General features: G+C 32.5%; 1 protein-coding gene across 7 annotated transcripts in view; it reads left to right on the forward strand.

The window, feature by feature from the left end:
• The window catches only part of NBEAL1 (neurobeachin like 1), a 150,306-nt gene that overhangs the window by 33,252 nt on the left and 93,080 nt on the right, over positions 1-23,974 (forward strand). For 5 of the 7 annotated variants that reach the window (XM_088794483.1, XM_088794482.1, XM_088794488.1 and 2 more), the window contains exons 6-12: positions 182-309; positions 7,609-7,691; positions 8,038-8,123; positions 11,465-11,771; positions 13,585-13,691; positions 20,006-20,092; positions 22,116-22,199. In XM_088794483.1, the coding sequence (XP_088650609.1) occupies positions 182-309; positions 7,609-7,691; positions 8,038-8,123; positions 11,465-11,771; positions 13,585-13,691; positions 20,006-20,092; positions 22,116-22,199 (882 nt within the window). The remainder of the gene's footprint in view (positions 1-181; positions 310-7,608; positions 7,692-8,037; positions 8,124-11,464; positions 11,772-13,584; positions 13,692-20,005; positions 20,093-22,115; positions 22,200-23,974) is intronic. The other 2 variants (XM_088794487.1, XM_088794486.1) reach the window with 1 other exon arrangement.

The following is a 23,974-nucleotide window of genomic DNA, read 5'->3' on the forward strand; positions in this document are numbered from 1 at the left end:
ATTCAGTTCATATGATTAATTGACTGTCTTTAGACTCAAATGGAACTTAGGGTTATTTTAATAAAAATGATTTGTTATTAGATGATGAATGAAACATGTAGTCATTTAATGATGTTGGTAAGGATGTTATACAGTTTAATATTTTTACTAAATATAAATTTATGATTAACTTTATTCTCAGTTAAAAAGCAAAAAAAAAGAGAAGGAATTGGCAGATCAGACATCTATTGAAGAATTTGTGATCCATGCATTGGCATTTTGTGAAAGTTTATATGATCCATATCGGAACTGGAGGCATAGAATTTCAGGGTATGTCTTATAAATCATAATTTTCATTCAAAACCTGAATGTTGTAATACATACATTTCTTCAAAGTAGGTCTTATTCTCTGAAAGCAATTGGTAAGATGTGTATAAGACAACCCCTATCTCTGTCGCTGATGTAGAGAACTATATTGGAGGTAATGAATTCATGATGCATGCCACTTCCAGAAAATCAGTTTACCCTGAATTTTTATTTTATAGTGCAACTGAATGCTAATAACCAGATTGGAAAATTTCAAAGCTCAGTAGCATTAAGTAGAGAGTACATATTATTTTAAAGAACGATATGATCTCTGTTTTTAAAGCATATTTCATAATTTGAAAATGATTTTAAACACTGTTTTGTCTATTTAGGTTTAATTGTGGGGCTTATGTCAGTCAGGGTCTAGCAAGGAAAACAGAAACCAAACTAATATTTAAAGAGAGAGAATATAATACAAGGAAGTTGTTAAGTAGGTATTAGAGAATTCAAAAAACATAGGGGTACACTGATAATATAAACATAGTGACTTCAGAAAGCAGCTACTTCCCTGGGGCGGTGACAACAAATGGAAGAGATTGGAATTGTTAAACTACAAGTTGGAAGAACAGGTCTTCCAGTGCTGGGGCTTGGACCTCTGAGGAAAGAGCATGATGTAGCCAGTGTGGGTATTGCTGAGCAGCTATAAAGAGGCTGGTTTTGAGACTGCCAAAAATAACCTGAAGATAGGAACCAATTGTGAATGCTACAGTTAAGAACTATAGGCCAGTAAAAACTACGGTTTAAGGAATCAATTCCTTTTTCACTCTTTCAACCTTTGGGCTCCATTAGTCCCCAGAATTGGTGAACCCAACAGTAGGGTAGCTGGAAAAAGAGGAATACAGTTTGCAGAGTGCCTGTCCTAGCATCACAAAGCAGATAGAATGTAGGATAATAGATTTGGAGGTTAGTGACAACAACGTAATTACCAGTACGGAGCTCAAGAAGAGTTTTAAACTTATATGTTTTTCTCACCTGTGGGCACAGAATAGGAAGATTTGTATCATCACCCATAATCAGATCTCTTTTTTAGGTCTCTCAAAAACCTGCTATACTTTCAATCTTAAGGTTTTTCCATTTTCACTTTCAATTTAATCTGATCCACTTATAAATAATTCCCACTTCCTGCAACATTTTATTACTGAAATGTTTGGTTTTTACAGACTTTTCAGGGTTTTGGGGATAGTATACATTCACTTTGAATAGTTAGCATTAGATCATGGTGAAGAATTGATAACAGAGAGAACATTTATTTATGTAGACTATCTGGTAATAGTTGTATGTTATATGTAGTGATACTTTATTGACATAAATGCATCCTTTTGTTAAAGGACGAGGTAGGAAGTAGAATAATAGGAACAAATACTCCAGTTATTAAATATAACTGTTCTATCTACTTATTTATAACAATCCAATTTACTTTCCTTTATGCTTGAAAGAAGTTGTCTTTATTAGTCAGGGTTCTCCATAGCAACAGAACCAGTAGGGTGTGTGTGTGTGTTTAGAAAGCATTTATTATAAGCAATTGTTTCATGTGATTATAAAGGATGACAATCAAACCTATGATGTGGACTGGCTGGCTTGCGCCCCAGGAACGTCAACCCCAAGGTGGAGTTACAGTCTGAAGGCTGACAGGTAGAGAGCCAACGTTCCAGTTCCAATCCAAAGGCAGTCAGGCTGGAGACTCAGAAATGCTCACACAGATGAAGTCCGAAGGCAGTCTGCTGGAGAATTAATTCCCCCTTGCTTGGAGAGGCCAGTCTTTTTCTTTACTGAGGCTTTCAGCTGATTGGATGAGGCACTTTGTGGATGGCAATCTCCTTTTTCTAGGCTTTACCAATTTAAATGTTAATCTCACCCAAAAAACACCCTCCAAGTTGACACATAAGATTAACCAGCATGTTGTCATATACTTTTCTGGACTGTTTATTAATGGGGAGTTACTAATGATCTTCTGAATACTTTCTTTTCTATTGAGCTTTAATATATCTTCTTTTCCCAGGGAGGAAGTGCTTTGAACTTTCCTGTTGTATCAGTCAGGATAAAATAGATTATGCTGCAGTAACAAATAAAGGCCTACAATAACAAAGGTTTATTTCTTGTTTTTGCTGCCTGTCTAACATGGTTGGCAGGTAGCCTCTAATCCTCATAGTCACTCAAGATCCCAAGCTGACAGAGCAACATCTAAGACTTTGCCAGTTACCATGTGAGAGAAAAGAAAGCTCTGAAATGTCTCACATTGGCAATTTAATGCTCTTGTCTGGTCATGAGACATCCATTTTCATTCAGAACTTAATTGGCCAGAACTAAGCACATGTTGCCATCTACTACAGTGAGACCAAGAAGTTAGTCTGTCATGTGACTAGAAGGGGTAGATGTGGAAATAATTGGCAAACAGCACTGTCACTGCCTTTTTCCTCTACCTGTATACTGCTCTTGACTCTGTAAAGATATAAAGAGGCACATAACAGTGCCCCGTTAGTATAATTCCAAATACAGAGCTATTTACAATTTCTTGTTTGATGAAACATATGGATGTTTGCATATCTCCATATGTAATTTGATTTAATTAGTAGATTTGATTACTATATTTGCTAAATTTTAAATCTGTTTGTAGAATCTCACTTACTTAGAAAGATTCCCTCAAGTGGAACTAAAGTATAGGGAAAGAAATCTTCCCTGAAAATGACTTATTCATTCAAGCATTTATTTAGCACTTTGTTTTTCAACTAATCAATGTTCCCTCTATTTTGACATTTATGCCAGGGAGTTCTTAAGGATATTATATCTCATTCTCTCACTCTTGCTACTTTCCATCCTCTACCTTGAACTTTTCAGTAATGGCAACTCTAAGATAACATTTTAAATTTTGAAACAATGACAGAGAGTTTTTCTTTTAGACAGCAAAATATATACAGGAAAAGGAACTTACATCAGATTGAAAATGGCAGAGGAGAGGCTTTCAAAGGAATCTTTAAGAGCAAAATGATTTTAAAAATGAGAGGAGAGAAGATATAAAAAGGCACACCTGACACAAATGAAAACAAATTAAATAAAATTGGTAATTGAAAACAAAAACAACTTTTGAGAGCCAAAACAAGAAGAAAAATTTAAACATTACAATATAATGTAGAAAGAGAATTCTACATATGTAAGATGACAGCAGGAAAAGGGACAAAGAGTAGAGGATGAGTGGTGGCATTTCATGAGTGTGTACAATATATATGCCAGTAATTATGCTGGAAGCTGTCCATGTATTATCTCTAGTGGACATAACAATTTTACCAGTAGTACTAAGAACTGCTTCAGAGATAAACAGTAAAGCAGAGATTTAGAGTTGAGTTTCTTTGGCTTTGACTTTGATAGGGAAATGAAACAGTACAAATACACCATGGAATTATGAGAAATCTATAGTTCATGGAGGACCTGTACAAGGGATCTATAGCAATAATTTATACCTTATATATTAATCTGGTTCTGAAGTTAAATGGAAATTTGTAACGTACATTTTTTCTTATTTATTGTTTGTGCTTGTTGCTTACCAAAACAGGTAAAACAGATCATTAAAATGAGGGTAATTCCAAATACAGAGCCATTTAAAATTTCTTGTTTGATGAAACATATGAATGTTTACATATCTCCATATGTAATTTGATTTAATTAATAGATTTGATTAATATTAGCTGAACTTTGATTCTGTTTGTAGAATCTCACATATTTGGAAAGATTCTCTCAAGTGGAACTAAAGTGCAGGGAAAGAAATCTTCCCTGAAACTGACTTACTCTTTCACATATTTATTTGAAAATATATTTATTGCGGTCCTACTTCGTGCAAGTTCAGTAGGACTCATTGCCTGCCCACAGAGAAAAATAATTTTATCACGTTAAAATGCCGTGGAGCTCCTACTGGTTAAATCTGGAACAGTGTATGCATGAAAATAATTAATTACAATAAAGAATTAGAAACCATTGAGGGGAAAAAGGAATTCATGAGTCCACATCAGTGATAGATAGAGGGAGGGAGGGAGAGAGGGAGGGATGGATCAGATAGATAGGTAGGTAGGTAGGTAGGTAGGTAGGTAGGTAGGTAGATAGATAGATAGATAGATAGATAGATAGATAGATAGATTAGATAGATTAGATAGATAGATGGAGAAGAGATGGCTCTTGCTTACAATAAAAGACCAAATGACAATTAGTAAAGATACAGAGGATGCTAGTGTTGAAAAAAACAGCATTTTGCACACACCAGGGGAAAGATATGGATCAAGATGCTAATCTAGGGGGGAGTTTTGATAAGGAACATCATATTTGCATGGTTTTAAAATGTTTCCCCACAGATTACATATTTGTTGCAAAGGAAAAATTGATAATTATTTTGTACAGTACTGATAGTACATTGACTGGATGATCAAAATTAACATGATTGGTGAGAAACAGATGGACATCTGTGCCTCCAACTGTGACACTCAAAGAAGGACACATCATTACTTGTATAGTATGCCAGCCAAGAATGCATCATCTGAATCTAATTGTATGGAAACATCAAGCAAACCCAAAATGAAGAACATTTTAATGAATAAAAGGGGTTGGGGGGGGGCAGCATTCTTCGAAAGTGTCATAAAGAAAGGCTGTGGAAATGTTTCAGATTAAAGGAAACCAAAGAGCCATGACAGCTGAAAAAAGGGGAAAAAAGTGAAGGAGAATAAGAGTTTCAAATCTCCAGGTATAAAACAATTAAGTCATGGGGATGTAATATATAGCCTAAGGAATATAACCAGCAATATTGTGTCAGTGTGGTATAGTGTCAGATGGTTGCTGGACTTATCATGGTGATCACTTCTTTAGATGTATAAATGTTGAATAATGATGGTGTACACCTGAAACTAATATAATTTGTTTGTTAGCTATATTTTAATAAAAATCTTTTAAAAATTAAAACAAAAAGACACATGACAGCTAAACGCAATATCTGACCCTGGACAGGATGCTGTACTGGGGTAGGGGGTGAGGACACTATTGTATCAATTGACAAAACTTGAATGGATTATGTATGGTAGATTAGATAAATAAGTGTATTAATGTTCAATGCACTGAAATTTATAACTATACTGTGTTGTTATTTAAGACAATATCCTTGTTCTTAGGGAGTATTCACTAAAGTATTTGGAGGTAAAAGGCCAGAATACACATAATTTCTTCTTAAATGTTCTGAAATATTATATGTCTGAACATGTGTATTTACAGGTATATGTATATATATGCACTAGTATATATGGGAAGAGAGTGAACAAATGATAAAACATTTGGGATAAAATTTTACAATGCACCTGAGTAAACTATATTTGAAGTTCTTTGTATTATTTTTATTCTTACAACTTTTGCAAGAGTTTGAACTTATTTCCAGATAAAAATTAAGAAAATAGTTATGTCCTACGCATGATGGGAGCACAAAAAAGAAGCACAGAAAAATTGACCAGGGGACATAAATTTAGAAAACTGAGATGCAAACAGATCTTTTGCAACTTTCTCAGAAAGCTGTTGATATGTATTAGCACCTCCTAAATACTAGATGCTTGGCCCAAATATCAGATAATAATGTAGCAACCGTATGCTATGTTCTAAACATGGTACAAGACTAAGTTCATTTTTAGCTGTTCTGTGTTAATCTATTGAAAACATGTAGTACACACTATGCTTTAATATTTGTATTATGTATAATAGTTTTAACTCCTTTCGTTTATGTTAGCATATTAAAATTTCCCACAATTATAAAGGAAAATATTTATGTTCATATGTTACATATTATACAAGGCCTTCAGAATGAGTCATTAATCACAAATTGCAGGAATACGTTTTCATTATATTAAGTGAGAATGTTTATTGTAGCTTGTAGCATGGGATGTTTGGATAGGATATATCTAATCTGTTAATACCACAATTGATAATAAATGTGCAAAATGTAAATAATCTCATGGAAAAACATAACTGAAAAATAAATTCCGTTCTTCTAAAATTAATTTTTCTACTGTATTACTGAATTTTTCTAAAGGTGTGACTGAATTTTTTGTTTGAAACTCCAGTAATAATAATATTGTTGTAAAGTTAAAACAGTCTTTGATAATGATTTTTTTTTTTTTTTTGATAATGATCTTACATAGGAAGATCCAATAATGTTCTAGGATGTTATGTTTGAAATTAAAGTAAATACAGAGATTATGGTAATTCTTATGCCTCCTACACAATGGAAATAGTCAGTTTGGAAAGCAGTGAAGTAACAAATGGTGTCTGATATGATTTCTAGTGAATCTGGATATTAGATCTGTATCTTAAGAACTCTTTATTCTGTCATTACTGAGTCCAGCTGTGCTTATTTTATTTGGCTTATTGTATGGTCAGTGACTTTTCTTTGTAGCTTTGGATAATTATAAGGAAAGTAATTTCAGTATCTCAGTGAAGAAGACATCTTAATTCAATGCTTTATCAGTAGATCCTTTTTAGATGTATAGACTTTCTATGTGGTTCTTCATTTATTTTCCATTTTTTTGATGGTTTTATCTAACAATATTAAGAGCTCTTTCAGAGCATGAAAAAAAGTCTGTATTTTTTAAAAAAAATATTCAGTAGTCTACCTGTTGGATGTATCATTATAACAGTAGCCTTTATTCTCCAATTCCCCACACCACCATCCCCATCTAAGAGACTCATTTTGTGTTGAATTGAAATGTTGTTGGTAAAAGTACATGATATTTGTGTTGGCATTACCAAAGTCTCTGGAACTGTTTCAGCCATCATTCAGCCAGTGACAACTGGAATTGTCATTAAAAACAAAAATGATCCCCGCCCATACTAGAGCTATATCCTTAAGATGAAAGAAGCCAATAGTATGGGCTCTTTGTGTCCAGATAAAAATTTCAGAAAATGGCACAAAGTAGCCTGATTTCTGATGAATTTCAGTTGCACTGTGGTAATAAGCTACTACCTTAGTTAGTTCCTTTTTCTGTTTCAGTTTGGGGACTTAACCTGGTTTCTATGTTTCACCATCACACATTTAAAAGTTTTTGCTCAATTCAAAAGAAGAAATTCTTTTATTAGTGAGCATTTAACTAAATGGCTAGACTTCCTTTTTAAGATTATGTTAGTCCTGGAGATGTATTATTCAATACACAAATTGACAGTAAAATATTAAACTTAAATTATTTTTGTAATTGTGGCATCTCTACTTGCCCATTAAGTAATTTGATATTAACTCCTTTTTAATGATAGACGAATCCTTAGTACGGTGGAAAAAAGCAGACAGAAATATAAACCAGCTTCTCTGACCGTGGAGTTTGTTCCTTTCTTTTATCGTAAGTAGCAGCTCTAATTTCTCTTACTTTGATTTTGATGTTACTTACTAGCCCTGTGACTTTAGGCAAGATAAAGTCATTTGCTCATTTATAAATGGGGACAAAATATGCTCATATGGAGTATTATGAAATTAAATGAGATAACAAATAAGCACCTAAAATAGTACAGGATAGATAGTTTCTCTTTTCCTTTCCTATGAAAAAATACATATCAACCTTGCCTTTTAACAGATTTTAGCCTTTTTACAAATAGTTCTTAATGTTTCATGTAAGACATTCCTTAGACATAAATCATACTATAAAAAGAGAAATCATTTATTTGTTTGTTTGTGTATTATATTCACAGAGTGTTTTCAGGAAAGTGAACATCTCAAGGAAAGTCTTAAGTGTTGCTTATTGCATCTCTTTGGAGCCATTATAGCCGGTGGGCAGGTGAGGAAAGTGTTGAATATTAATATATAAAACAATTGTTAATAGTGCAAAAAGCTTTCCATGGATTATTTAATGTGTTCTTTGTTTTTTTAATTTCGTGAACCATACAAATGTTTTTCTAAGTTTATATCTTGCTTAAAAGTAATCTACTTCTTTTATTTATTAACTTACAAGAAACCTAATAATATTAGCACTAAAAATAAAATTAATGTATAACCAGATTTAACAGTTTTTGGTATTATAAGATCTTAGATGTATTGACTTTGAACTATTAGTTCCTACTTTAGAGTATAGAGGGATAGTCAGCCCAATTAGCCCACTTGGTGAAATCAAGCTCTAGCAGCTTGATTTCTTAAGATACATGAATTTAGTCATTCTTCTGTGTACTTATAATTACAAAATGCATATAAAGGTTTTTAACAAACCTTTAAAAAAACATTCTGGTAATGTTTATTTTTAAGTTGAGCGTCTTAAAAGCTGTCTTTGGTAAACTTTGAGTATAATTGCTAGTTGAAAATAGGGTCATAGTTCAGAAGGAACATTCTAGATGTTTTCTTCGATCACACAATTTAGGTTAGAGGTTTCTAACACTTTTTGTATCACATACTCCTTTGGCAGTCTGATAAAGCCCTTTGTCAGAATGTTTCAAATGCCTAAAATAAGATACATAAGGTTACAAAGGAAACTAAAACTGCATTTTATTGAAGTGCAATTAGTAAATATTAATGAAACAAATTTGTAACATAATAATATATGCTTATTTGTAACACATTAAAGGATATACCAGCAGTCTAGTAACTAATGTAATTCAAGAAGAGATGAGCATAAATGATGTTTTAAGACACTGCAACAACTATAATATATGAAAATGTATATGATTTCTATTGGTGACAAAATCACAGGTTTCTTGGTGGGCTGCCTTGCCTTCTTCTCTTCACTCTAGAAGAGTGGGAGTCTCTGTAGTGAGAGGGATGGTGACCAAAATTATATTTTTCAGTTTGTTTGCTTTATCACCTTCCTTTATTAGCTGATGTCGTTTGTTTGCTTCCGTATCTCCCTAGTTCCATCATTTCTCCACTAAGAATAAAAATAATAAGTATATGTGAATAAAATAGAAAATGACCTTGTTTTTGACTAATGGAGACTCTAGTTTGATCCCATTTCCTTTCTGAACACACAGATTTGTTAGTGCCCAGAGGTAATCAAGCCCTGAGAGATCTCTAGTACTTAAAACTCAAATGGAAATTAAGTAGGTATTAGAAGGCCAGTTTATCGTTTTAGGTACTGAAAATACTCAAGATCTTTATAATCATGTTACAGCTCTAAGTTACAGCTATGTATATTGAAGTCAGAAGGTTGTTTGTTGAATATAGCATCAGGGCCAGGGTATTTAGATAAATTGGATATCTAAAGGCATAAAGAATGGCCTTGTCGTAGAGAACAGCCTGGTCTCCTTTCCCAAAGCACTATACCTGGGCTTCCCATCGGCGTATTTGTTCTGTTTGGTGTTAAGAGCAAGGGCTTTGGAGGCAGACTGACATAGCTTTAAATCCCATGTCCATCTCTTAAGTAGTTGTGTGACCTTGGATAAACTATTTACATATGTTTTAGTTTATTTATAATATGAAAATAGTAACATTTATGCAGTAGTAATAAGGACCAAATGACACATAATATATGTAAAGCACTTAGCAAAGTACCTGCGCTCATGAGAACTAAGTAAATCACACATGTATCGGGGAGATTTATGATTCCCTGTAAGTACCAGTAAATCCTAAAATCATAGCAGCTTAAGTTAGAAGTTTACTTTTTTTCTCTCATTAAAAAAAAAAAAAGCGGTAAGCAGTCCTGAGTTAATCTGGTGGCTCTAGATCTTCAGGGACTCAGGTTCCTTCTGAGTATCAATTTGTTGTTCTTATTATTCCTTGTGCTACAAGATAGCTTCTAGAGCTTGGCCATATAGTCTGCATTTTAGGCACATGATGGAGGGAGATGAAGGAGACAAATGACATGTGCCAACTATCTTTAAAGAAGATTTTGAAAAGCTGACACTTGATGTCTTTATCTTATTTACTAAACTTCATCAGATAACTGTAAAGAGGGCAAATACATCCAGATAAAAATGTTGACAAAACCTGCTTCCTCAGCCTCCTTAGCAGCAGGAGAGGTTAGGAAATGTAATCTTTATTCCTGGTAGCTGTGTATCCAGCAAAATATCAGGGGTTCTTTTAATAAAGAAGTAGAGGAAAATGGATGTTGGATGGGCTATCAGCAATTTCTTCCATAATAGTACTTGTTATTATTGATATTATTTATTAATGTTGATAACAAGTCCTAATGGCCTCAATGCTATTACTTTCAGATGATTTTGCATAACTGTCTTCTTATTTATTATACCATGTTCCCCCGAAAATAAGACTGGGTCTTATACTAATTTTTGCTTCAAAAGATACATTAGGGCTTATGTTTAGGGGATGTCCTCCTGAAAAATCATGCTAGGGCTTATTTTCCGGTTAGGTCTTATTTTCCGGGAAACGCGGTATATCAGTTTAACAATTTAGGGCAATATATAGTGTTCATTTCTAAGTTTAATGGATCACTTCAAATAGTTACCAATTACTTAAAATTTCAGAAATATGTAGACTCAGAGCCACAACAGTCCTCTTATATATCAATATCATTGGAGATGGATTTGCTGTAACCAGCAGAAAACCTGAGAGAGGCTTAACCAAATCAGGGTTATTTTGTTGCTGTTGCTTGTTTTGTTTTTGATTCTCCCATAGGAAATCCAGACGCAGATAGTTCCGGTCTGGTATAGCAGCTCAGTGATATCATCAAGGACTACGATCCTTCGATATTCTTGTTCTGCTCTCTGTAGCCTTCTTACTTTAATTTTTGGGTTTGTTTCCTTGTGATATTAAGGCGGCTCCAAGCATCATGTCTGCACTCCAGGCAGGAAACAGGTGAAAAGGTCAAGAGCAAAGGGTCCTTCATTTTTTATTTGTAAAGTGATATCCTCTTTATAGTCTACTGGCATATATCCTTGACCCAAACTATGTCACACGGCTATTTCTAGCTGCATGGGAGGATGGGTGGTAAGTGAGTTTTCTATATAAGCAGATTGCTCTCTGAATAAAATCAGAATTCTATTAGTGAGGAAATGAAGACTTTTAAAAACACTACCTAGCAGTGTCTCTGAAAGTACCTGTTTAAAATTTTTTTGTATGTTGATTTATTAAAATAAAATGTTATCTTAGGATTTATTAAATTCTCTTCATCTTTGCAAACATCAGAACTCTGGTTAGGTTGGGGTTTCATTTTTATTGTCTTTCATGTTTCAGAGGAATGCTTTGCAAGCAATTTCTCCAGCCACCATGGAAGTTCTTATGAGAGTTTTGGCAGATTGTGATTCCTGGGAGGACGGAAATCCTGAAGAAGTGGGTAGGAAGGTAGAACTTACTCTGAAGTGCCTTACAGAAGTGGTACATATCCTTCTCACTAGCAGCTCTGACCAGCGTCAAGTGGAAACCAGTACTATTCTGGAGAACTATTTTAAATTACTAAATTCAGATCATTCAGCTTTACCTAATCAAAGGAGGTCCAGAGAGTGGGAAAGCCGGTTCATAGATCTACAGGTCAAAATGCTGAGTAAGTATCACATGAAGTTTATTATACTGTTTTCTCAGAGTCTGTTTTTTTTGCTTTTATATTTCCCATTTTCATTTGAAATGCAAAGCCACTGTATAGAAAGCATTGATTGTCTAATTCATATATCATGTGACTATTTAGATTTTGAGGTAACTAATACGGAATTCATTTGTGCAACATCTTTGCTTTAACAATAACAAAATCGAGCCTCAGTATTCTTTAAAGATTTTTTGTTTGTTTGTTTTTTTAAGTTTATTGGTGACTGTTGGGGAACAGTATGTTTCTCCAGGGCCCATCAGCTCCAAGTCATTGTCCTTCAATCTAGTTGTGGAGGGCGCAGCTCAGTTCCAAGTCCACTCGCCATTTTCACTGTTTAGTTGCAGGGGCCACAGCCCACCATTCCATGTGGGAATTGAACTGGCAACCCTGTTGTTCAGAGCTTGTGCTCTAACCAACTGAGCCATCTGCCAACCCAGTATTATTTTTTGAAAATGTTATCTACTAAAAGCATCAATGTTAAAAAGAAAGTCAGCTACGATTTTGAAATTCTAGGAAAAGTAAATTTGCAGAAAGTGCTATTTGTAGTTTCTAACCTATGGCAAAGAATCACACACAATCAATTTTATATGTGCTTCTATAACATCTCTATAGATATTATTTCAACATCTGTCCTTCCTTAGAGGACCTCTGTTTTTGCTTTGCTTTGTTTTGTTTTCCTCACAGCCTCTGCGTGTTTGTGTGTGTGTGTGTGTGTGTGTGTCTGTGTCTGTGTCTGTGTCTTGTTTCTCTTTTCCTCTCTTTGTGTTGGTTATTTTTTGTTATTCTGTGCTTATATACATCTGTGTCTCTGCAATCTCCTTCAACAATATGTGATTTCTTACTGTATTTCCTTCTTAGACTGATAGATAAAAATATTACTGATAGATCATTTTTATAGAATAAAAATATTTTTATTACAGCTAAACTAGGAAATTGAGATAAATAAAAAGTTTTTTATGTCCTACCACCAAGACATAAGCAACATTAATGGTTTGTTGTGTAGTGCTACAGGCTTAAAAAAATGCTTGTGTGGGTGTGTGTGTGTGGTGTCTAATAAAAAATTATTGGATGTCAAATCTTGGTGAAACTTAGTGAACCATTTCAATTGTGTTTCTGTAGGAAAATAAGATTCATCTTGTATACGTGTTATTTTAATGTTATAACATGTCAGGTTTTATAATTATTATAAATTGTAAGTTTATAAGGAAGTTTAAAACTATAAGACTATATACATCTTCTTTTTTGACTATAAGACTATTGACTTCTTTTTTGTTGGGAACTATCATATTATCTATGCCAAATGTTCTTTGATTTCTGAATGGTGGCGGTATTTCAGTAGGAAACAAGAGCAAAGCATCATCACAAACAGATTAATTACTGAGTCTCATTTTCATAATGGCCATAGGTATGTTAATTGTATACTATATAAATGAGACTATGTTGCCAGACATAACCATGTGTTGCTTATTGACAGCAAGTTGGGAACCTCAACTGGTTATACTTGAGCATTATAATGGAAGAACAACTAAGTAAACTCCGGGAAATATATTTCACTTACATAAAAAGTTAAATATTTTTAATAAAGTATAAAAATGTTCACTTTTCTTATCAAGTAAAACAGATTTTTTAAAAAACTCCCATCCTATTATTTCCTAATTAATTTATATCTGCTTGTCAACTGAAAAGCCTAAATTAAAAATACAGCTAGAGTAAATTTTTGTGTGATCCCAAATTTTCTACTTTATAAATGGTTGATTTTGTTTTTATTTTCTAGATACCATCACGGCCATGTTAGACTGCATGGATAGGCCTGTTCTTCAGGCCATTTTTCTTAACAGTAATTGTTTTGAACATCTCATACGACTGCTACAGAATTGCAAGGTATTTTTCTACTATTACTGTCTTTGATTTTTAAGACGTTATTGTTTTATTTATGTTTTGATTCAAATTTGAATATATTATTACTATTTATTTTCTTTATTTTTAAGTGTATAATTCAGTGGTACTAAATACATTCACATAGTTGTGCAACCATCACTACCATCCATTCCCCATATCTCTTTTCATCTTGTAAAACTGAAACTCTGTACCCATTAAACAACTTCATATTTTCCCTTCCCCCTGCAACCACCATTCAACTTTTTGTCTCTATGATTTTGACTACTCTTAAGTGCCTCATATAAGTGGACACATACAGTATTTGACTGACTTACTTCATTCAGCATAGTGTCTTCAAGAGTCATCCATGTTGGAGCTTATTGAAGAATTGTCTTTCTTTTTTAAGACCAAATATTATAATACTCCATTGTACGTATATGCCACATTTTGTTTATTCATTTATCTGTTGATGGACCCTTGTGTTGATTTCACATTTTGGCTACAATGCTGTTATGAATATAAGTATAGAAAAATGTCTTATAGACCTCGTTTTCAATTCTTTTGGGTATATATATACAGAAGTGGGATTGCTGGATCCTATAGCAATTAAATTTTTAAGTTTTTGAGGAACTACCTTACTGTTTTCCATAGTGACTGCACCATTTTACATTCCTACCAACAGTGCACAAAGGATCCAGTTTCTCCACATCCTCATCAACAATTATTTTCTCCTCTCCTTCTTCCTCTTCCCCCTTCTCCTCTTCCTTATGTTGTTCTCCTCTTCTCCCTCCCCCTCCCTCTCCTCCTCCTCCTCCTCCTCCTCCTCCTCCTCCTCCTCCTCCTCCTCTTCTTCTTCTTCTTCTTCCTCTCTCTCTCTCTCTCTCTCTCTCTCTCTCTCTCTCTCTCTCTCTCTCTCTCTCTCTCTTTATAATAGCAATCCTAATGAATGTAAGGTGATATCTCACATTTTGGTTTGACTTTTTCTAATGATTAGTGATACTGAGCATCTTGTCATACACTTTTTGGCCATTTGAGTATCTTTGGAGAAATGTCTATTCAAGTCCTTTGCGCAGTTTTAGGTTGGGTTTTTGTTTCTTGTAGAATTTTAGTCTTTTTTGTTATGCATTATTAAAATTTGGTGTGAGCATTTGACGCACATAATTTCGTGCTTGTTTCATTTTTTCATTTAAGATTATTAGTATTTTTCTGTGCTGTTAATATCTATATACTATATTAAGTGGATGTATCATAATTTATTCCCTGTTGGTAGATGCTTAATTTGTTTCCAATATTTTTTGCTATTACATAAGTTTTTGAAGTTTCATAGTATAGAATTTTATTTCTAGTAGAATTACTGGGACAAAAGGCATAAATTTTTTTTAAATTTGGGGTACATTGAAAACAGCTTAGAAATAATTGGAAAATGTAGAAAAGTAGAAAAATAGAAATACTGTTAAGGTTCTTGATATATACTACCAATTTGTTCATTATTTTTCTTAATTTTTGCTAATTTACACTTGTAGCAGATTTATGTGTATGTAATATCTAATATCTCTGATTATTGTATCATATTTCCATAAATATCAAAATGGTATCAGAAATGAGAAAGAAGCCTTAGAAAATGAAACTACTTCAAACACCTTTTACCTTTCTATTTGAGATATTCCTTCATGAACTCCCTGCTGAAAAATACTAGGGGTCCATTCTGATTCTGTGAGAATATTCCAGAATAAGCATTTTACTATCAGCTCCTTGAATTATTCCACACTGTTAGGAGGGAAAATCCTGAAAGCATTAAAATAGTAAAGAAGAGCATAAAATAGTAAAGAATATATTAAGTAAATAGTAAGAAATATTTATGAAGTTCATGAAAGTACCAAATTACCACTGGAGAATTAACCCAAAGTACCAAATTACCCCACCTTTTAAAATTATTCATTCTTGGGAAAGAAATCCTGGTGAGATGAAAGCAGCATAAGAGAAATGTTTATAAAACATTTTTTTGTTGTTATAGAAAAGCAGTGTGGCTTTATCAGTTATAAAGGTGACTTCAGTAATAAATACAAAATCGCACATGTGTCGAGAACCTACAAATCACATTATAGAAGGGTAAATCACTAGGATAAAATGTAGTTCCTACTAAAATTTATTAGTATATACTTTTCTTCAATATATGAAACTCAGATATAATAAAAAATCTCTATCATATCATGTTCAACAGTAACTTTTTTAAAAGTACAAATCTGTTTATAGATAGTTGTCATGATGGTGTAAGCTAATATTTGCTCTTTCTATTATGGTACAGCCCACAGTTTCTTATAGTTTAGCTTTGGAAACGTGATGACAGTCATAGCGTTTTAAAATTTAATTATTTGATACCACTTTCATTTCAGAGGGGAAAGCCAGCCTTTGGGATCCAGGCCTTCCCTGCCTGTAGTGGTCTTCTTTATTTTCAGAATATTTTAGTCAGAATCACTGTAGATTCATCACCAAATATTAATTATTAAGTCATAAAAACAAGGGAGAAACTTTGAACTAAACTGTCCAACTCTTTTATTATACAAGTGAGGAAATATGTTCTATGAGATTAAATGATTAGCTCAAGGTTAGCAATAATACATGATGGAAGGAGATAGAATTTCTTACCCAGGTATGTCTTCTGACCCTACATTCATTGTTATACATAGTTTTGGTCTTACTGGTCACTGTTTAGACAGTAAGAAAAAAATGCTTTCTGTGCTTTAAATATAGGAGAATTACTGGTTTTACTAGTACACAAACATATTTGATGAAGAAGATAGGTGATTTGATTTCTGAATATATAAAAATGTTGGGAGTCTTGTGAAAACTTTAAATTTCCAATCATATTACAGGATGCTATAGATATTTATGATTGATTTCTGTTTAAACTTTTTTGTTACTAAGGAATGAATCATTCTATTTTATATAGTAATAGAGAATAAAAGCAATTGTTATTTAAATATTCAGATCTATTGGAAACATTGTCAACTAAAGCTTAAGGTATATAATTTATGAATTACATGGAAAACTTGAAGCTGACTGCAGTTTCTGTGCTTTCTTTTTATGTGAGAGTCACCAGCCAGTTTAAGTATGCATTAATTTCCTTAAATATTTGTGTAAAGACTTCAGGGCTTGTCAAAATGATTTTCATCATACTATACAGTACTTAAAATACAATTCCATGGAATCATTCTTTTAATTTTTGTGATAGGATGATGAACCTTAAACATTTAAGAGTTATTTTGTTTTACAATATTACGATTTGAAAGGGGGATATACTTTGAATTAATGTAAAAAAACATTTTTTAACGCTGTTCAGTGATATTTGAATTAATGAGAAGAAAATAACAGCAAATTTCTAGTACCAAAGAGAATGATTCAAACCCATTACGTTGACTTTAGTACCCTGCTTGGAGTTGAAATCATTTAAAAAAAAATGCAAGCATTACAGAATATTGTACATATTGCAAATAAAGTTCCATGAGGACTTATGTCATAAGATTCTGGAAAGTTCTTAATGCTGGTCTTGTTCATCTTTGTTTTCTTTATTTTCTTCCTTTTCTTCTCTATATCTACCCCTTAAAATCAACTACAACAAAAATTTATCAAGAGAGTCTTAGTAGGAATGAGAATTTGTGAAAGGAACAACTGAGGGATGCTCTATGGAAAGAGTGTTGGAAGTAGATAGAATGGTGTAATTGAAAACCTGACTTTGGGAGTCATACCTGCCTGGATTCATATACATTGCCTTAATAACTTTGAGCAAACTTTTTTTTTTTTAAAGAAAGTGGAGTTTTATTTAAATTCTAGAGTAATACACAATAAATATAGAGATTATGGAGGAAAAAAGAAGTATAAAGGATTTTTTCTTAATCTTTTTACAAAGCATATATTTATAATATTTACATTTTAAAATTGCGGCAAAATACACATAATAGTTTCATACATATTTTTAGTGTGACTATATTTTCCTTTAAAACTTAGAATACTACTGAATATTTTTGTATTCTGCATTTAAATATGTTATTAGTCTTCCCATTCCAAAATGAGTCTTCCCTCCCCCAAAATATATACCAAAACCTTATTTTTAATAACTATGAATCTTTCATCCCAGCAATTCTCAAAGTGTGGGTCCCCAAGATCATTTTATGGAAACTGCAAAGTCTAATATTAACAACATATCTGTTTGAGTCTCGATTTTCTTCATGAGCTTTAACCAAAACAACATTATCGTAACAGTTAAATGTAAAAGCATCTATGAGAGTTCACCTGTTTTTTATTAAGTCAGACATTTAAAGAGTTGCAAAAATGTAGAAGCAGTGCCATCCTTACTAAGGTATATTTTTGAAAATATACTTATTTTTCATAAAAATGTTATTTATGTCAATATGTAATGGGTTGTTATTTTTATTTTTTTAATGAATAGACAAATATTTTAATTTCATAACAGATTTTTATTTCTGATATGGTAAATATTGATAGACTTAACACACATAAAAGTTCTTTGGGGTTCTCAATATTTTTTAAGAGTGTTAAGGGGTCCTGAGACCAGCAAGCTTGAGGATTTCTCTTTCAACCTATGGATAAGCCATAATTTATTTAACTGTTCTACTATTGTTGATATTTGAGGGGTTTCTTATGTTTTGCTATTGTAAATAAAGCTGAAGTGAGCATCTGTATTGTAAAATCTTGGTGTGAGTTCCTTAGATTTCTGGAAATAAAGTTACTGATTTAAAGAGTAAAAACTTTTAAAATATTTTTTTGAATGTATGTTACTTATTTTTGTTAATTCTGAAATTTTCCAGTGTAATTGTCCGACAGTATTATGTTGGACCTGAATCTTCTGTATTGCCAAACTATTCCCAGAGTGATTTTTCTTCTGTTATTTTTTTCTAATTTAGTATCACAGTATTACTTTATTTATTTATTTTTGACTTTTTTTCCGATTCTGCCATCTTGGATCTTCTCTCTAAGATTCTTGATATGGAATACTTTCTGGAAAAACTTCACTCATTTTTGCTTTCATCAGTTTTGACCATTCTGTGTCCCTAAACTAGACAATGTGGAATATTACTAATCTTTAAACATTTGCTGATAATAATAATACCAGCTTTCATTTATTAAACCCTTATTATGTGCCAAATACTATGCTAATAACCAGCATAGATTATGTCATTTAATCTGCACACGTATTTCTTGAGATACTATTTTTTTCCTTTTTGAGAACACAAGCTTAGAGAAGTGAAATAGTTTTCTTTAAAACCAGCTAATAGATAGTGGAACCAAGATTCACGTCAAGGTTTCTGATTCCAAATCCTCTATTGTGTACAGTGATCTATCTTTAGGTTAAGCTTTATGTATGTATGTTTTTGCATATCATATCATACCATACCTTTATTCACTTTATTTTATGTTGTGTTATTTCAGCACATTACTGGACTATTCTCATTTTTGAAATGGTAGAACTTGAAGAACTTTCTTTTTAGGATGCTTTTGATAAATCCCTTTAGAAGTCTAACTTTCTTTTCCTTTTAACTCTTATTTGAATTTCTTTCTCTTTACCCATACTATGACTGAGATGTTTTGGGATGCTGAGTTTTATAAACTTAAACCAAATACTTGATTCCTTTATTTCTTTCAGAAGGAGGCAATCCCCATGTATGTTAAAGATAATTCGAATCCCTTTTTCTAGTACACAAACTAATATAAATTATGCTCAGCTCTTTATACTGTTTATTTGTATTTGGAGAATCCTGTTAAAGAATTTTTAACAAAAATGTGTGGTCAGATAAATTTGGGAAATGCTGCATACTGACCTCCCTTGTCAAACTACACATTAGCATGTTTGAGACTCTGAGAAGTATTTCCAGAAAGAACCCTTTTAAAAGTTAGTTTAATAGAATTTCACAAATATAATTGGCTACAGAACCTTACTGTGCATTATATACGGCATTATCTTTTGTCTGTCTTAATAGCACATTTTCTCTTTTCTGTGAGACATTTGCTGCATTCTTTGATTTTCGAAATAGTAACTAATTTAATTATTGCTGTTTCTTATTTTAGTAACTTTGAGTTCCAAGAGAGAAATAAATAATAATTAATTTTATAGTATATGAACTAATCTTTGTTACCCCCAAAAAATGAATAGTTGATTGTCAGTTTAAAAGTGGTATACTTCACAAGTGGATTCTTGGATTTATTTTCAAGAGACATGGAAATCCATTTAAACTTCATTTCTGCTTTTAGGTAACAATTTAATGTTCTGTCTCCATTATTCTTGTCTCTGTTTTTAACAGCTGTTTTTAAATGCTAACAATAAGGTGGCAGACAAGAACGAGAAAGACCTTGCCAACAAATTACTGACAGAAATGAATGAGGACCAGGTATCTACAAAGCCTGCATCTTGTTTCAGTTGAAGTTCAAAATCAGTCAATGGGATCAGCTATTCCTGTACTTTTTTCTTATGTCTTGAAATACACAAACATTATCTTAATTCTAATCTTCATTAATCATTTTTGAAAAATTTTAAAGCAATTTTTATTTTTTATTTTTTATCTAAAAGATAAATATTTTGAAATCTTGGTGGTTGGTCTAAATGATCAATAGTATTCCATCTGTGTATATGTGTGTGTTCTTTTCAGTTTGAGAAGATACAAAGTACAGGAATGGGATCCCAAAATCAATGCTATCCACCTGGTGGTGACTTCATATTTGGGGCTTCTTTTTCTAAGCATTATGGTGTATTGGGACTTTACGGCTTTGTTTGTGAATATGTATGGTCAATAATATCTGATTCTTTGCTTCTTGTTGACAAGTAATGATTATAATTCAATGGACAACCTGAATCTTGGAGGAAGGGAAGAAGACGCCGAAGTCTTTGAGTCTTAACTTAGGATAAAACTTTTCTAAAAATTCAATTCTATATGGGAATAAGGCAGAAATATGCAATTTATGTTGCTTTTTACAATACATTAGGTAATTTAGTTTGAAAACACTACCTATAAAAATTGCTTTGTTATTTTTATTTCCCAAAATGTTTGTGAAAGAGCTTACATGATGTCATTATTAACATTATCTTAATGTCCAGGTTTATAGCTAGAGCTGTGGTATAGAAAGAGTCATGATAATCTATTAATTTCTATTCTGGATGTGCAGTATCAATTGCAGGGTACTGTTTTAGATTTCTTAATAAGTGTTAGTACCTCTTAAGTCCTTCTTACAAATTAATAGTCTTCTTAGAGGTTTATATTATGTTAGTATTCCTAGTTGTCGGTACTGCGATGCCTAGTCCTCTTGGATCAAGAATAGGAATGATCTTATTTGCATATTATAATATGTTTAATGCATATTATAATGTGTTTGTTACATATATAATATGTTTACTTTATTATAATGTTTAATGAACAACATCAACAAAAACCAAGATCCTCGATTAAATAACTTGCCTGGAAGTAGTAGAGCTTAGCTTAAAACAACAAAGATCTAATCAGTTTCTTTACTCAAATTTTTTTTAGTGGGAGCAGGAAAGGAAAATCCTATTTATGGAATCATTAGATTCAAGTTATAGTAATATGTTCCCAAAAGCAGACTTTTGGAACTTTGTTTTTACAACTTTCTACTGCTTGTTCTATTATTTTATGGTTGACTAAGCCTGATGAGTTATGTTCATTTTTTTTAGTATTGTAGATGTTATATTTGCTTTTGTTTTTTTGCTATAAATGCACTGACCTGAAATTTAATATATCTTTTCTTTATGATGAAGCTTAAACAGAAACAGACAAAATGGAGCTGCTTTATATTTTTTTGTACAACTTTTAGCATTACAGGTTGCCTTCTCAAAAACATGACAATGCTTATAGATATTTCTTTTTCTGTTCTTCAAATTCTGAATTTTATTTAAAAATAGATATACCTTACTGTTTGCAAGTGTAATTAATTGGTGTATGTACATACCATTTCAACTATAACACAGGGTTTAGAAGCTAGGTAGACAGGACTATTTTAGACTCGTACATGCTAATGAAATTTAAACCTAGAAAGTTCATGTTTATTTTTGAAGGAAAATTAGAATAACAGAGTTTCCAATGATAGACCGCTCTCCCTTCCTCTTGAGATTGTCCATTATTTTTTTAAAAAGCATGTATTAAGCTTGGTGTTCTTTTCCCCAAAACATTTTAATGAAATGAGTGAATGTAATCTCATCCTTCTTGACACGTGGCTTTTTTTCTGTCAAGTAGGTAACTTTTCTTGCAGGTTATAGTGTTTCAGAAATCCATTTCATTGCAAGAGGAATGTATTGCATATTAAGTAATTATTTTTTCAGGTTTTCAGAGCAAAGGTTTCCTAACTAAATACAAATCTTGAACACATTTGTTAATTTCTTGCTTTTTTTCCCCCCTCTGGTAGGTGTTTCAGGCACAGTTGGATTGTTTGGCTGTATCAACCATTCAGGCTCTGACAGCGGTAATGAACAAATCTCCAGCTGCTAAGGTGAAACATATATTGCCAAGCTCTAAAATGCTATCTTAGATATACCAGTTTTAGTATGTAATTCCCAAAGTTATGTACGAAAGTATGTAATACATATGGTTGCACACCTGAAATGAAATAATTCTCAAAATATCTCATCTTAGTATAGGAATCATTTTGCTGATAATTTTAAAGACAGATGCCTACCGGCCCTACTTTGTGATTATTTAAGACATTGATGACTGAACCACAAACTAGTAGGGATTTGCAGTGTCAGTCAATGAAGAGAGTACTGGTGTTGACATGTCGAAATGATCATTTTAAGTGATTCTATGGTAGTGCGTTTAAAGGATTAAATTTTATGTGAATTTTTCTTCATTAATTAAGAAAAATTCACTCACTATTTAATCAGTTTTACTGCCTAAAACATGAACATTTTTCACATGTCAACAGCCCTACTAATTTGGGACTTGCTTTTCCAGATGGCAGTGAAACTGCAGCTTCTTTGTTTGTAGTCACTAACCTCAGGATTTTCTTTCCCTTCTCACTCACTACCTCCCATTCTGTCCTGCTGTCCATTTATGCTGATTTTGTGCTACTGGTTTCCTCATTGATTAGTTTTAAGGATTAGTGAGATCATTTGTTTAAAGTGGTAAGCATATTTTAAAGCATAGTGCCAGGTACATGGTAAGTGCTTAAAAATGTCATTTTCTATTACTACCATTTTATCTTCTTATCCATCACCTCAAATATATTTCATGCCTTACCTGTCTAATACCAGAAATGAATGAATTACTTCTTGTTCCCTAAGCCATACCTTCAGTTGTATTCCTTACTCTCCATTGGTTTTTGTTAGAATACTAACTGTTGCCCTGTAAGTGTTGCTATATACTGGGGGTGCCAAAAAAATGTATACACATGGACACTTTGGTCAGCATTGCTCAAAAAGTAGTTCAGTGTAATCAGAAGTGTCTGGACACTGATAGTAACCACTTTGAGCACCTCTTGTAATTGCAGAAGTCAAATGTGACATGTATTCATCTTTTGTTATCGGTATATATTAGTGCAATTTTTTTCTTTCTTAAAATGTGTATACATTTTTTTGGCACCCTCTGTATAAATAACTCTTGGTTAGGTGCCTGCTGAATAGGCTTTTACAGTGGCTACAGATTGGCCTGGGAATCTAATCTCCATTTAAAAGAGTTTCTGTAAGGAAAAATATCATTTTAAGTTTTAAGTAATTGGTTTATAAGTATAATGGATTGCTTGTACTGTAGTATGAAATTCAAAACTAAAATGATGTTCAAGTCTTTTTGCAATATGAATTTTTATACTATCGAATGCCTTGTATGGTTTAAAATTTAAAAGATTATTTTAAAAATGCCTTTTGAAAAAAAAGGTCTTGCTACCCTTGTTCCATAGTCAACTAGTTCCCCTCCCCAGAGACAACTAATCTTAACTCATTTTGTTTAAATCTTTTAAATTTATAATGAGTATATATATTTCTACCTATTTTACTGGTCCAGTTTAGTGTTGCTAGGTGTTTTGGTTGTCTTTATATTCTACTTTATGGCTTTGAATGCTCACTAGTTCAAAAATATATGTGACTAAGTAAGACCTTACTAAATGAACTCAATGCTCCAGATAATTCATACCATTTAGATACAAAAAGTAGAGCGACAACTACCAAGTGTTTTTTAGCCACTACTCAAAATTGCCAGGACTCTTTAGACCTTTGAGGCTGCTGTCTAACTCCTGTTACTCCCCAGAGATTCTCTTTATTTTTCCTTCATTTT

The sequence above is a fragment of the Rhinolophus sinicus genome, chromosome 17 (genome assembly GCF_057876585.1).
Source record: "Rhinolophus sinicus isolate RSI-liver-muscle chromosome 17, RSI-T2T, whole genome shotgun sequence".
Lineage (NCBI taxonomy): Eukaryota > Metazoa > Chordata > Mammalia > Chiroptera > Rhinolophidae > Rhinolophus > Rhinolophus sinicus.